Source organism: Vicugna pacos, chromosome 8 (assembly GCF_048564905.1).
Source record: "Vicugna pacos chromosome 8, VicPac4, whole genome shotgun sequence".
Taxonomy (NCBI): domain Eukaryota; kingdom Metazoa; phylum Chordata; class Mammalia; order Artiodactyla; family Camelidae; genus Vicugna; species Vicugna pacos.
The window spans coordinates 19641527-19655985 of record NC_132994.1 but is presented as its reverse complement, the minus strand read 5'-3'; the positions used below and the strand labels follow the sequence as shown (position 1 = coordinate 19655985).

The following is a 14459-nucleotide window of genomic DNA, read 5'->3' as shown; positions in this document are numbered from 1 at the left end:
ATGATAAAATATTTTATCTTTTCATGATTTGTACTAAGTTAAAAATTGTCCCAAGACTTCAATCAGATAAATTTCTTTCTACCCTATTTGAATTTTAAGGTTTGGAGACTGAACATGAAACTAAACAAAATGCGTTATTGATAGGCTTAACTTTGTTTTTGATTTTTTTTTTTTTGGAGGAGATGGAGGGTGTAATTAGGTTTATTTATTTTTTTTAAATGGAGGTAGTGGGGATTGAACCCAGGACCTTGTGAATAGTTAAGCACACACTCTACCACTAAGCTATACCCTCCTCCTCCAGGCTCAACTTTGAAAACCAGTAATCTAACTAAATATATGTTAGTAGAAATAGACCTTATCTCCTCTTCTTTGTGGGTTGATTTGCAAAGTTTGAAATATTTTGAAATGTCATTTAAGCTAAGAAAATAATTTAGAATGATGCTCGATCTCTTTATATCTCACAGCTGCAGGTAGAATATGGAAAATGTCAGCTGCAAATGAAAGAGCTGATGAAAAAGTTTAAGGAAATACAGACACAGGTGGGATTATAATGAATATTTTATTTTTGCCTTATTAACTTTTAAAATCGAAATTTAATTAAAAAATTTTCCGTTGGAAATTAAAATGCTAAAGGGTTTGCAGTTTATAAGGAAACTTTTTAAAGTATTAAATGAAATAGCAAATCTGATAAAATATGTATTATTTTCAGTATCAATAAAATTGATATAGGAAAACTGTCTGATTTGTTAAATGATATTGACATAAATGATCTCTTAGACTAATTAATAGTTAAATAATAGAAAATTCATAGAGATTAATCAGGTGGTTTAAAGAGAATGGTTTGAGGAGGGAATATTTAGAATGGCTGATGGGGGGAAATGGTGATGCTGTCACAATTTCTGCCAGAGTGACTTTTTTTGTGATCATGCTGCAAAAAAATCAAGAATGTCCTGTCTTGTTCTGATTTTTAATTTTTAGTAGAGTTGTTTCTCTTTTTTCCCTTTCCCCCAAAGAACAAGTCAGTCTTCAATTTCTTCATTGTTCATCTGAGAATTCGTACATTGTTGCAAGTGAAACCTACAAATTATTAAATATAATGAAATTTTTATCATTTTCAAAATAATGAACCAGGCAGAGCTCTTTTCTTGTTATTTATTGGTTTTTCATTTTGATCCCAGTTTCAAGTAGTTTCACTTTAAATGTAAGGCCTTTCTCTGCTGCCAGTTTTCTTCTCTGAATTTCAGCTTCCCCATTGTATAATGTGTGTCATTGTACTTTTCCTAGGACTATTTTGAGAATGCATAAGATAAAATATTTGATGCCTAGCATGTAGTTAGCACTCAATAATCATTAGCTATTATAAATAATAGTGTTTAATAAGCTTGTAGATATGTTTTATTAAATATATTTTATGGTATTTAGAATTTCAGCTTAAAAAATGAAAACCAGTCTCTTAAGAAAAATATCTCAGCACTTATCAAAACTGCCAGAGTGGAAATAAACCGCAAGGATGAAGAAATAAATAATCTTCACCAAAGGTATAACTGAGGGGTGTGGATTTGTTTATAAATTACAAGGGTGTTGATATGTGGAATATTTTTAACATTGAGTGGAAAGATACAAAATTCATGCATTTTATTAAATACTTAACGTTTTACTGAGAGTCACTAGTATTCTAATGGTATATTATCGTAACATCTGTGATTTTTAAAAAAAAAATTTTTTTTGGTGGGGGAGGCAGAATTAGGTTGGTTTGTTTGTTTTTTAATGGAGGTACTGGGGATTGAACCCAGTACCTCATACATGCTAAGCATGCACTCTGCCACTGAGCTATACCCTCTCCCACCTGTATGATTATTAATAGAATATTGCCACATGCCTCTCTGAATATATTCAGTTTTATAATACTCTGGGATCTTGCTCTGGTATTCTTTGCTCCTGAGAAGATGATGGTATATGTCATGTTTCTTTTAGGTGCCACGAAATTACTAAAATAGCAAAAGGACATCTGTGCTCATATACCTTGTTAATGGACAAACCCTTTCACTATCTCTCAGTTGTATGTTCTTTTCCCTCTTAAATGGATTTTCCACTCAATTTCTCTCTCTCCCTTTCTCTCCACCCCACCCCCGCCCTCATTGAGGGCAATATTCTGCTCCAGAGAATTTCACATCTCTCTTCCCCTTGATAGTCAAACCACCAAAGCAGTTATCTAAACTTGCTGTCTCTGTTTCTCCGCTTCCTATTTTTTCTCACTCTTGAACCCATTCCACTCTGACCTCTTCCTCCGTTAGTCCACCAAAACAACTGTGTAACTACTATTAATTCATCAAGTAGTTCTGACTTCTCGTTTTACCTTGTCCTCACACACTGTTTGACATAACTGACCCTCTTTTCTTGAAATAATTTCTCCCTTGGGCTTTCATGATTCTTAGTTTTCTTCCTAACTTGACATTTATTCTTCTGTACTTGGCTAAGTTGGAATTCCTCAAAGCTTAAACCTATGTCCTTTCTTTTCTCTGTCAGTATTTTCTTATGATGTAATCTTACTTATACTAGGTAATGTTCTATTTATATGTAGATAACTACTTCACATCTGTACAAAATTTTCAAAATCACCTCATCCAAAACTGAATTTATGATCAAACCTCTTCTGTTGTTCCTAGTTCAGTGGGTTCCCTAGGTTCCCCATCATTTATTCAGCAGGTGCAAGCTAAAGAGACCTCAGGGTAGAATAACCATTTGATTTATTGCCCAAACTAGGGTCCTTCTGAGAGGAGAAGGAGGTGCTGGTAATAATTATGCTGAGATTGCATGGCAAACAGGTACACAGAGTCACTCTGCCTGGGAGTCATCATTGACACTTACCTCTTGGTCATCTTTCAGATCCAAATTCATTACCATGTCTTGTTGATTTTTGTCTGTATAATCTTTCAAGTCATTCATTTCTCTCCATATCTCCCATTGTTGCTGACCATCAGCTCTCATCTGAACTGGCAGAAGTCTTTGTGCTCATATCTCTGCCTCCACTTTTGCTCTTTCTAGCCTCTGGTTTCTCACATCTCATTTTAAAGCCACAGGACACTTTCTAAAGCTCAAGTCTGGACATTTACACAGAACCACCCCATCCCATCCCTTTCTTAAGATATGTTCTTAAAACACATCAGTGGCTTCTCATTGTTCTTAAGATAAAAGACCATAAATTTTAACTTGGTCCACAAGACTTTTCACAATATAGTCCCAAACTACTTTTCAGGTCTTGTCTTCAGTGTTTACTTTTATCCTAGGTATCATGGCTCTGATGTATCTGGCATTTCTAGCTGCACCGTGAGCTCTGTATTGCTGAACTATCTCCACTGCCTGAAATGCTTCTCTCCTTCACCTGCTAAATACCTACTCATTCTCAGTTCTCAGCAGAAACATCCTTTCACAGGGGATATTTATCTGTTCTCACTGACTAGATCAAACCTCTTTTTTTTGTAGCTTCATTTACACTTGCAGTTTTAAAAAATCATGAATGGGATTACTTAATTAGTATTTTTCTCTTCTACTAAACTAAGTTTCTTGTGAGTAAGACCATGTCTTTGGGTCCTCATTATTTATTGAGTAAATAAAAAATTAAAGAGTGAAAGAAGATGATCCTATGTGTGGACCATATGACGTTATAAAGCATTTTATTTAGGCCTTTTGAAAATAAAGATGATTGTGTGTTTACTAACCTAAATTCCACCAGTGCAACCAGTATAAGATTGGTTTCTGAAATGTTACGGAAATTTTATATCATTGGTTTCTGAAATGTTACGGAAATTTTATATCTATTTAAATCTTTTAGGGGAGGAGTATGATGTTTGAATGGGTAGCAGAGAAACTGGGTGAACAAATGATAAGAATTATTTCGTTAGATTGTTATATGTGGTTATACATTAATAAACATTCTGTCAAGTATTTGCACCTTTTATTTGTAAGCTCTAACTAGTATTCTAATTGTAAATGTTTATCATTTTGTTGAAAGTTCATGTTTAATAGAAAAAATGGAAATATTAATATGAGGTGAAAATTTAACAGTGTAAACTTTGAAAAGCGTTTAATGTGAAGGTATATTTTAAAATAAAACTTACAATAGTATTTCATTTAGTATGGAGTTAAATATGTGTTGCAAGCTCTGTGGGCTAGGACTATACAATTTACTAAGTGTGACACACGTTCTGGAAGAAGTGAGTTTGTGATTAGTTTGGGAGTCATGTGCCTGTGGTGAAGGAAGTCTGAAAGACACTTGCAAGTGCTGGGATAGAGCTGAGAGTTCCTCCAAGCTTTGTTTGAGCAAAGCAAATGAAAGAGAGTTCCTTATTTTAAAAATGGCCTGTTTGGAAGTTGGTAAATTCTTTTTTTTTTTTTTTTTACATTTTTTATTGATTCATAATCATTTTACAGTGTTGTGTCAAATTCCAGTGTTCAGCACAATTTTTCAGTCATTCATGGACATATACACACTCATTGTCACATTTTTTTCTCTGTGATTTATCATAACATTTTGTGTTCTTATTACTCGCTCCTTTATACAAAGTTAAATATGTTTTGCCATTCTGTGGGCTCCCAAATTTTAAAGTGTATCACACATGATTAAAATTTGGATTGTTAAAAAGCAACTAACTTTGTTTTTTTGTTGCTAATTTCTATTTGTCAATAGATTGTCCAAGTTTCCACATTTTCGAAATAATCATAAAACTTCAAGGACTTCGGATATAGTTAAAATAAAAGATCTTAAATCCAAGTCACCCCATTTGGATGATTGTTCAAAGACTGATCACAGAGTGAAAAGTGATGTTTCTAAAGATGCACATCATAGCACTTCACTGCCAAACCTTGAAAAGGAAGGAAAATCACATTCTGAAAAAAAGAGCACTTTGCATTTGCCTATATCTAATGAAAAACACTGTGCCAATGGCATTTGGTCACGTTCCCACTATCAAGTTGGTGAGGGTAGTTCAAATGAGGAGAATAGAAGAGGGAGAAAAGATAGCAGACATAGCCAGTATAGCAGAGGGACTGACAGAATACGAAAAGACTTAAACAGCAGCTGTAGTGATGGTGAACCAAGGAACATGGAAGCCAGTCAGAGGCTACAAGGACATCCTGAGAAACACGGTAAAGGTGAACCAAAGGCTGAAAGCAAAAATTCTAAGTTTAAAAGTAACATAGATCTGGATTATAAAAATGAACGCGTTAGCTCTTCTTGGGACAAAGAGAGCTCTAGAGACAGATCACACACTCGACTAGAATCTCAAAGTGACAGAAAACTTGAAAGACAAAGTGAAAGATCACAAAATATAAGTAGGAAAGATCTTAAATTGCAAGAAAAAGAAGAGAGAAAAGGTGATCAAAAACCTAAATCAGTAGTAAAAGACCAGGATCATTGGAGAAGATCTGAACGACCATCACTTCCTCATTCCAAGAATGAAATAGCAAAATCTCATAATTCAAATAAATACCACTTAGAAGAGAGAAGAGGGAGGGAAGATTGTAAAAGAGACAGGGCTGTAAGTAACCACAGTTTTCAAGAAGGAAGATGTCCGTCTTCTCTTTCAACCAGTAAAACTCACAAACACGTTGACTCCAAGGACATTGATGCTGTGCACCAATGGGAAAATACCCCTTTAAGAGCAGAAAGGCATAGAACTGAAGATAAGAGGAAACGAGAACGAGAGAGCAGAGAAGAAAACAGGCATATGAGAAATGAAAAAAGAATACTTACAGAACATTTGCAGAAGACTAACAGAGAAACTAAGAAAACTACTACTGATTTAAACAGACAGAATGAGCCAAAAAATGACAAAGCTGAAGCCTCTGATGTTTCCGAAGGAGCAGAAAATAAAGAACTTGCAATGAAAGCTGAGAGTGGTCCAAATGAACCACAAAACAAAGACTTTAAGTTGAGTTTTATGGAAAAATTGAACTTAACTCTTTCTCCTGCTAAAAAGCAGCCTGTTTCTCAGGATAATCAACATAAAATAACCAATATTCCCAAATCCAGTGACATATGTGATTTGGAGTCCTTGGTGCAGACTAAAACAGTGACATGTGTTCCTTCTGTTGGTGAACATATCATAGAGGAAACCAAATTAGAGTTATTGGAACCAAAGGATGCTCCTTCAGCAGCATCTGAACCCAGGACCAGTATTTCAGAAAGGAATATAGAAGAAGAAAATAGATCGTTAGTTGAATCTGTTGAGAATTCTGTGCATTGTGACAAGCCCATTTGTGGTACAGAGACTTCCTTCTCAGCCCCTGTGGAAATGGAACAAACAGAATTCTTATTTCCATCATCAACAGAAATAGAACAAACCATTACTAGTGGGGCAACGGCAGCAGTTCCTGTGGCAGTGGACACATTACAAACAAATGTTCCTCAAAACTTTGGCTTGGAATCAGATACCAAAAGAAATGATGACTTAAATTCTTGTAGTATTTCTGAAGATATAGAAATGAAAGAGGCTTTTTCAACAAAAGTGACCAAATCCAATGAGAGCATTTTGCAGCCGTCAATTGAAGAAGCTGGCATTTTGCCAGTAGTCCTTTCAGAAGATGATAAACCAAAATATGAGACTTCTCTTGTAGATCCACCACTGGTTGAAAGTAAGTCTTGTCATTTGGAGCCTTGCTTACCTAAAGAGACTCTAGAATCTTCACTTCAGCAAACTGAGTTAATGGACCACAGAATGGAAATTGGTGAAACAAACTCAGTATATCATGATGATGAGAACTCGGTTCTGAGCATTGACCTTAATCAATTGAAACCTATTCCAGAAGCCATCAGTCCTCTCAATAGTCCGGTGAGACCCATAGCAAAAGTTCTTAGACTGGAAAGCCCATCTCAAGTTCCATTATATAATAATCACCATAAAGGTAATAGTTTATGTTATCTCCTATAACTTACCTTTTTGAATGTAAAATAGTAAGCAAGATGAATGAGTGCTTTTCTTTTGATAATATAATTAACATATTATTCAGAACCCCATTGTTGAACAGAAATGTAGGGTGAGCCTTTAGTCTAGATTTAGATAATTCTTATTTATACTTATTTATTCTCATTTTTGAAAAGGGAGTGGTAGGACAGATTGTTTAAAATGCTCTTTGCTTGCTCTCAGATATATTTTTCTTGTTTAAAAACCATCAGTTGGCACAGAGTAGATTATGCTGCTAACATGAAGTAAAGATGCCTGAACAGTTGGTTGATGATTATCCAAATGACCAAACTCTACATTATCGCTATTGTCAGGCATCTTCTGAGATCCAGTAAAGACCAATGAGATGAGTAACTATTAGGCATTAACATTCTGCTTTAAAAAAAAAGCTATTAAAATAATAAATTGCCTAACATTTTTTGTTGTATTTAGTATGGAAATTTCAAATGACTAAGACTCAATAGTTACATGACTGTACTACGCTTTTTTTTTCTCTTCCACAGATGTGTTTCCACCAAATTCAGCTCATCCTACCTCCAAGAGTCAGTCTGATCTCAATAAGGAAAATCAAAAGCCAACTGGCAAATCTGACAAATTTCCAGAAGCAGACTCCCACAAGGATTCATCTTTAGATGAATTAGAAGAAGGAGAAATTATAAGTGACAGCGAAAAATCTAAATCACAAAAAAGTTGTGAAAAAAGTGCCAACCCCAGAGCTTCTGCTGAAGTGCAAAACACAAAGACTAGCCCAGGAAGTAGGAAAAGTACTGTGCATTTGGGTAAAGACAATAGGAAGATACCATCTGTGAAAACCCATCAGACCAAAAGCAAATGGAATAAAAGACAGAGTGAATCTAGAAGATCTTCAAGAACTGAAAAGAAAGACAGGTCAATAAGCACTTGCAGCCTGGAAAAAATACTTCCAACTATTGCTGCACCCTCTTCTGTCCGAGATGTTATGCACATGTTACGAACGATAAGAAAACATGTAAGGAAAAATTACATGAAATTTAAGGTAAAATTTTCATTAAAACAGTTTCATAGAATTATTGAGTCAGCAATTTTGAGTTTTACATCATTAATTAAACACCTTAACTTATCCAAAATCTCTAAGTCAGTGACTACTTTACAGAAGAATCTCTGTGATGTTATAGAATCCAAACTTCAGCAAGTTAAAAAGAACGGCATAGTGGATCGTTTATTTGAACAGCAGCTACCAGATATGAAAAAAAAACTCTGGAAGTTTGTAGATGAACAACTTGATTATTTGTTTGCAAAGCTTAAGAAAATCTTAGTAAAGTTCTGTGACTCTATAAACTTTGGCAGTGACAGTGATGAAGGAAAACTTGAAAAGATACATAAAGAGAAAGCACAGTATTCAAATTGTCAGAAGAAGAATGGAGATAACTCCAGCAAAGAAATGTTGAAAGAGAAGTCCTCCAAATCAGAAGATTCTGGCTACTGTAAGTCATTAGTAGGATGTAAAAAATCCGAGGAAAAACATCAAGAGCAAAATAATTCCAACGTTAACACAGTAAAGCATGACATTAAAAAAAATATTAACACTTGCTTTGATAATATTAAGAATCCTCAATCCAAAGAGCACTCCTTGGAACCGAACAGTCTGGGCACTCCAAAGCTGGGGAAAATTGAAGCCAGCACCATGGAGGACACACAGATGTCCCAGCACGCTGCTTTGAAGCCAGAACGCAGTTTTGAGATTCTTACTGAGCAGCAAGCATCTAGCCTTACTTTTAATTTAGTGAGTGATGCACAGATGGGAGAAATATTTAAAAGTTTGTTGCAGGGTTCTGATCTTTTGGACAGCAGTGTTAACTGTAATGAAAAAAGTGAGTGGGAGTTAAAGACACCAGAGAAACAGCTGCTGGAGAGTCTTAAGTGTGAATCTATACCAGCTTGTACAACAGAAGAGCTAGTTACAGGGGTGGTCTCTCCCTGTCCTAAGATGATTAGTGATGATAATTGGTCATTACTCTCGTCTGAGAAAGGTCCATCTCTGTCTTCAGGGCTTTCATTGCCAGTTCATCCTGATGTGTTGGATGAAAATTGCATGTTTGAAGTGTCCACTAACATAGCTTTAAGTAAGGATAATGTATGTACTTCAGAAAAGAGCAAGCCCTGCATCTCTTCCATACTTCTTGAAGATCTAGCAGTCTCTTTAACAGTCCCATCACCTCTGAAGTCAGATGGTCATCTCAGTTTCTTAAAGTCAGAAGCTTTGTCTAGTTCAACTCCTGAAGAAGTTATTAGTGCCCATTTCAGTGAAGATGCCTTACTTGAGGAAGAGGATGCATCTGAACAGGATATTCATTTAGCCTTGGAATCTGATAATTCAAGCAGTAAATCAAGTTGTTCTTCATCATGGACAAACCGGTCTGTTGCTCCAGGCTTCCAGTACCACCCTAATTTACCCATGCATGCTGTCATAATGGAAAAGTCCAATGATCACTTCATTGTGAAAATACGGCATACGGCACCGTCTGCCTCACCGAGCCTTAAACAGAACGTGGTGGCTGATGAATCTTCACCCAGAACAGAAAAGGAAGCTGATGAAGCAGCAGAGAAAGAATATACTTCATGTCAGGACAGAATTTTTAAATCAGCGGAGGAATTGAAAAGTTCCAGTAAAAGTGTTGAGAGCAGTAAACTAGCTTGTGAAGAACAGGACTGTGTGATACAAACAGAGGTTCCTGATATATATGAATTTCTTAAAGATGCTTCAGGTAAAGTGGATCATAGTACTGACGTGGCTGAAGAATGTTTCAAGTTGCATCAAGTATGGGAACCAAAAGGGCCTGAAAGCATTGAAGAATTGCCTCCAGTGGAAGAAATTCCACATTCTATTGAGCATCATCTTCCAAACACATATATAGACCTCACAAAAGATCCAGGCGCAGAGACCAAAAACTTGGGGGAATTCATAGACGTAACAGTTTTAAATATTGATCAATTAGGATGTTCTAAAGACAATTTGGACCAAAATGTCCCCATATTAGACAGTATGCAGCCTGATACTGTAGATGCTTTTATTGATTTGACACAAGATGTTTCAAGTGACAGTAAAAATGAAGATAACGATCCTGCTTTAGCTGTTGAAGACTTGGGGTGTCAGGTGATATGTATAGATGAAGAGAATGCTAAGGAAGAGAAGGTGGAAGTGGCAAACGGGCCTCTGGAATGCATCATGGAGGTAGCCAGTATCAACTTAACCTCGGAATCCCCTGATTTGGGTGAAGTGAAAAAGGATGATTCAAAATCAGAGGCAGTATCAAATTCTGATAGTTCAGAGTTGCCTGGGGCTTTGGATAATGCTCACAAAAAGAGAAAAAACCCTTCTGATCTAAATGATTCTTTTCACAAAAAACAGAGAAAGGAAACAGACTTACCCAGTAGGGAAAAGACCAAGAAAATTACCCAAGACTCTGGTGAGAATGGTGAAGGTCACCTAAAGAAAGCCAATAAGAAAAAGGCCCCTGCAGTTACTAAAGATCCGTCATCATTAAAGGCAAGCCCAGGCACTAAGGATACATCAGCACTTGCCACTTCTCTTACAAGCCTTTCTGCAAAGAATGTTATTAAAAAGAAGGGAAAAATTATAGTTTCGTGGACAAGGTAAGAATCTTATAAAACTATTAAGTCACCAGGAAATTTGAGATACCAGAAATCTGTCATGTCATCATAGTTTTATCCCATCCTAAAATAAGGAAAGTGATGACTTACTTCAAAAGAGGCCATAGTTGATAGAAGGTACATTCTAGGGTATAGCCCAACAGTCCAGTAGAACAGTCTAGAGCAGTGGCTCTTAACCAGGGATGTGTATTACACCATGGACAGAACTTTTCATTCTGCTTTAACTTTACTTTTTCCATGAAAAAGAAAAATTCTTTGATTTTTAAGGAATCTGCTATAAGCACATTTTAGAAAGGAGGAATGACACATGGTGAATAAGACAATAGTGTGAATGTTTGTAATTTGAGTTTTCCCCCTAAATTAGAAGTTTCAAAAAGTTTCATAAACAGGTTTTTTGACTTTTATGTGAACTTTTAAAGGAATGCCGATTTAAATACCTCATTTTGTGTATAAAGGTAACCACATTTGTGAACCATTGAACCAGAGGTACATGATCTCCAACCTTGACTAGGGTGCGTAATGAGGGAGGCTGAATTTTATTGAAATTGGTGATCAGTTTTGTTTAATACAGTCCTCTATGCCTTCATTTCAGGTAGCCTGCAGATCGTAAAGTCTCAGAGATTATAATAACATACACTGATTTAGATTATGTAGAAAAAGCAGGGGTCTGGAGATTAGAAGATCTGGATTCTATTTTACTTTTTGGTTCTTCTTGCTTGTTAAGTCTGTGATCATGTTTTAGCCCTAGTTTTTAAGTACTGTACACACTAATGGTAGAATTTTTTTAATCTTTTGGTTTTTAGTCATTAGAAAAATAAATTAGTATATTTGTTTTTAGAGAATTTGGGAAATGTGTATGAACTCAAAGATTAAAGTCAGCTATATTCTTTTATTTCTCAGAGATAACCATTGTCCATATTTTCATATATACACTTTTTCCTTTTTTAAATTGATTTTAATAAAAATGTCAACTCTTATTGGTAGACATTAAGGCAGTGGAATTTTTGTTACCTGTCTGTTCTAATCTACAAAAACTAAATAACGTATTTCCCCCTTCAGAAATGATGACCGGGAAATTTTATTGGAGTGTCAGAAAAGAGGGCCATCTTTGAAAACATTTTCTCATTTAGCTGCCAAGTTGAATAAAAATCCTTATCAGGTAACTACCCAATTTTTACATCTCTGTTTACATCTCTGTTACATACTTTTTAATGTGTTTAAAATATATAGATATTTATTCACCAGCTTCTTTGAAAGTATAGCTCTTCATGTAGGACTGTTAAAAACTTGCTGATTGTGGAAGAAGTTTGGAACAATCCTAATTCTTATTTTCTGTTGTCTCATCATTTGCTTATTTAATCTCAGGCAGTTTTGTACTGATATAATCTTGTATTGTATTGATAGTAAGAAAGTTTAATATTGAGAAGTTAAACTAGCAATTATCTTTATTTGGAAGATATTTTGTTTTTTGAAATATTACTTTATCTCTTTATTATTAAGGGTAACTTTCTCTGCCTTTAGATGTTTTGTGAAAATACTCATCAAAGATAAAAAAAAATTACTGAGATATTTATAAATTAATCCTCATTTAAAATTTTTTCAGGTCTCAGAAAGATTCCAGCAGCTAATGAAGCTCTTTGAAAAGTCAAAATGCAGGTAGTTAATGTTTATACTTCAGGAAATTAGTAAAGTAAATGTTTGACACTGAACCTGTGCAGTTAATGGTCTGTTAGTCATTGAAGATGTGAGTGGTGGGTGAGAGACATCCAGTTGCGTTCCTGCTTCAGTCACAGGTTGGAGGATGGTTGCCCATGCAGGCTCCTGAGGTCACTTCATCCGCAGGGACGTGCTCAGGGTGAAGCCTGCTGCAGTTCAGCTCAGCATGGCATCTCAGCCTTCTGATTGCTGATGAGTCTAAGGTGGGGGGAAATCCATTGGATGATTGATAATACATTTTTATAGATGAGGAGAAAGAACACATTCCTGAACAGCAGTATATTTCAAAGCCAATGAAGTCTGTGCAGTCATTGTAATTTAATATTTTTCACATTTTTAATTAGAAGTGCCAAGATACTTTAATATACAAAACATTCATTGATAAACATGAACTCCTTTGTCACCTGAATAGGTGACATGATTTACCATGTTAAAATATTAATAATGTTCACAGACATATTTCCTTAGTTTCTTTAAGACATTCTTTTTCGGGTTTGTTAAGACAATAATGCCAGGTTTTTTTCTGTTAAGAACTAAGCCAATTGCTTAAATATTTTGGACTTATACATAAAGAAAATTGTAAAGATATTTAACATATCACTATTTTTCAGTTGATTTATAGTCATAATTACTTGAATGCAGAGCACCCAATTTTAAATTAAACTAAATCGGAATAAAAACTAGTTGGACATTGATCTCAGTGTGGAGGGTTCTAAATATTTTTGAACTATAAAAATCTGTTTCTAACCTCCTCCCACAAAAAAAAAGTAAAAAAAGATCTATTTCCAAACCCAGTATAAGTTATGTCTTTAGATAATCTGTTAATTTTAGTGTCCTCTCAAAGCAACTGGTTTGTTAATGAGATCTTCAGAAGATACTTAGTGGTTTACCGTGAGATTAAAATTCTGTTTATATAATTCAGAATGTAAGATTGAATATTGGGGAATTTGAAGAAAAAGTTTATTCTAAAGAACCTTTAAGAAAATAGTTTAAAACAAAAATGGTGTGGTTATTTTTCAAATTCACTGTGCTTTAAAATTTCAGTGCTTTTAGGAAATTAAACAGCTTTTTTGTTTTATCTGAATGTTATCTTAAAATATGACTTCCACTCTCTTTTTGAAGATAATGTCCATTCATAAAAGAATTAACTTGGACCTGGAAGTGATGCTTATTAGTCTGAAATTTATAAATTCCATTATAAATCTACAATTTTTTAATGGATTTGATACTTGAGATTTTATTTGCTTGAATGGGAGCACAAATAGTAAGTTATTTCATTCCTAGTTTCTTAACTGACTTTTCCTGCAAGTACTATAGTCTCATTGAATTCTTACCAGAATCAAAATGTAATGATGAAGTTACCGTGCTGATTTTGTGGAAAGCTCGTTCTTTAACCACCAATAGTATTTCAGTAGAACTCATTTAAAAAAACACTTTATGAAATGGTCATATCAAAAAAAATAGAATCATAACTTTAGCATTTTCTTACATTACAGATAAGTTGCTGAATTCCTTGGAGTCTTAATTGACATTGCATACTACACAGAAGCTTGGAATTCCTCATATTTTTAATGGGGAAGTAGGGGGCAATTTTATGACATATTTGATTACCAGATAATAATCTGCGTTTGTTATTACTTGCTGACTCTTTAATCTCAAGCCAGCATGTTCAGCTTGTTCCTGACATCAGTCTGATTTGCTTCCCTGTTACTGGACATGATATTTATTTTTAAACAAGTTACAACTTGTTTTCAAGATAAAAGCAACAACAAAACAGTATTGAAACCTTAGTTTTGATATTTCAAAGAAAGACTTTTTTTTTCTAGATTTTTAAAGATAGTTTTGTAGCATTTAAACTTAACCATTATTTAGTTCGTTTCATCCATTTTTGCTTTTCTAATTGCCTCATTTTGATAAATTGTAAAATAATTTAAATAGTGTATCTGTATAAATATGTGTAAATTTAATGATGTAAAATATTTGTGTGTGTGTGTGTATGTTTGGGTGTATGCACACACATAAATGGCTGTGCCTAGCCAAGGATTTTTTTTATCTGTATAAAACTTCTTGTATAAAGTTTGCTTTCATTACCAGTAATGTATAAATAAAACCCTGTAAAGTTCTGTTATA

At 34.6% G+C, this 14459-nt stretch overlaps 1 protein-coding gene across 3 annotated transcripts in view; it reads left to right on the top strand.

Annotated features, from left to right (window-relative positions):
• The window catches only part of CASP8AP2 (caspase 8 associated protein 2), a 33859-nt gene extending 19407 nt beyond the window's left edge, over positions 1-14452 (top strand). For 2 of the 3 annotated variants that reach the window (XM_072965625.1, XM_072965626.1), the window contains 7 exons: positions 465-539; positions 1423-1538; positions 4688-6903; positions 7466-10595; positions 11673-11772; positions 12217-12269; positions 13826-14452. In XM_072965625.1, coding sequence (XP_072821726.1) covers positions 465-539; positions 1423-1538; positions 4688-6903; positions 7466-10595; positions 11673-11772; positions 12217-12269; positions 13826-13829 — 5694 coding nt within the window. In that variant the 3' untranslated portion in view covers positions 13830-14452. Of the gene's footprint in view, positions 1-464; positions 540-1422; positions 1539-4687; positions 6904-7465; positions 10596-11672; positions 11773-12216; positions 12274-13825 lie in introns of those variants that run through there. The other variant, XM_072965627.1, reaches the window with a different exon arrangement.
• Positions 14453-14459: the final 7 nt, after the last annotated feature.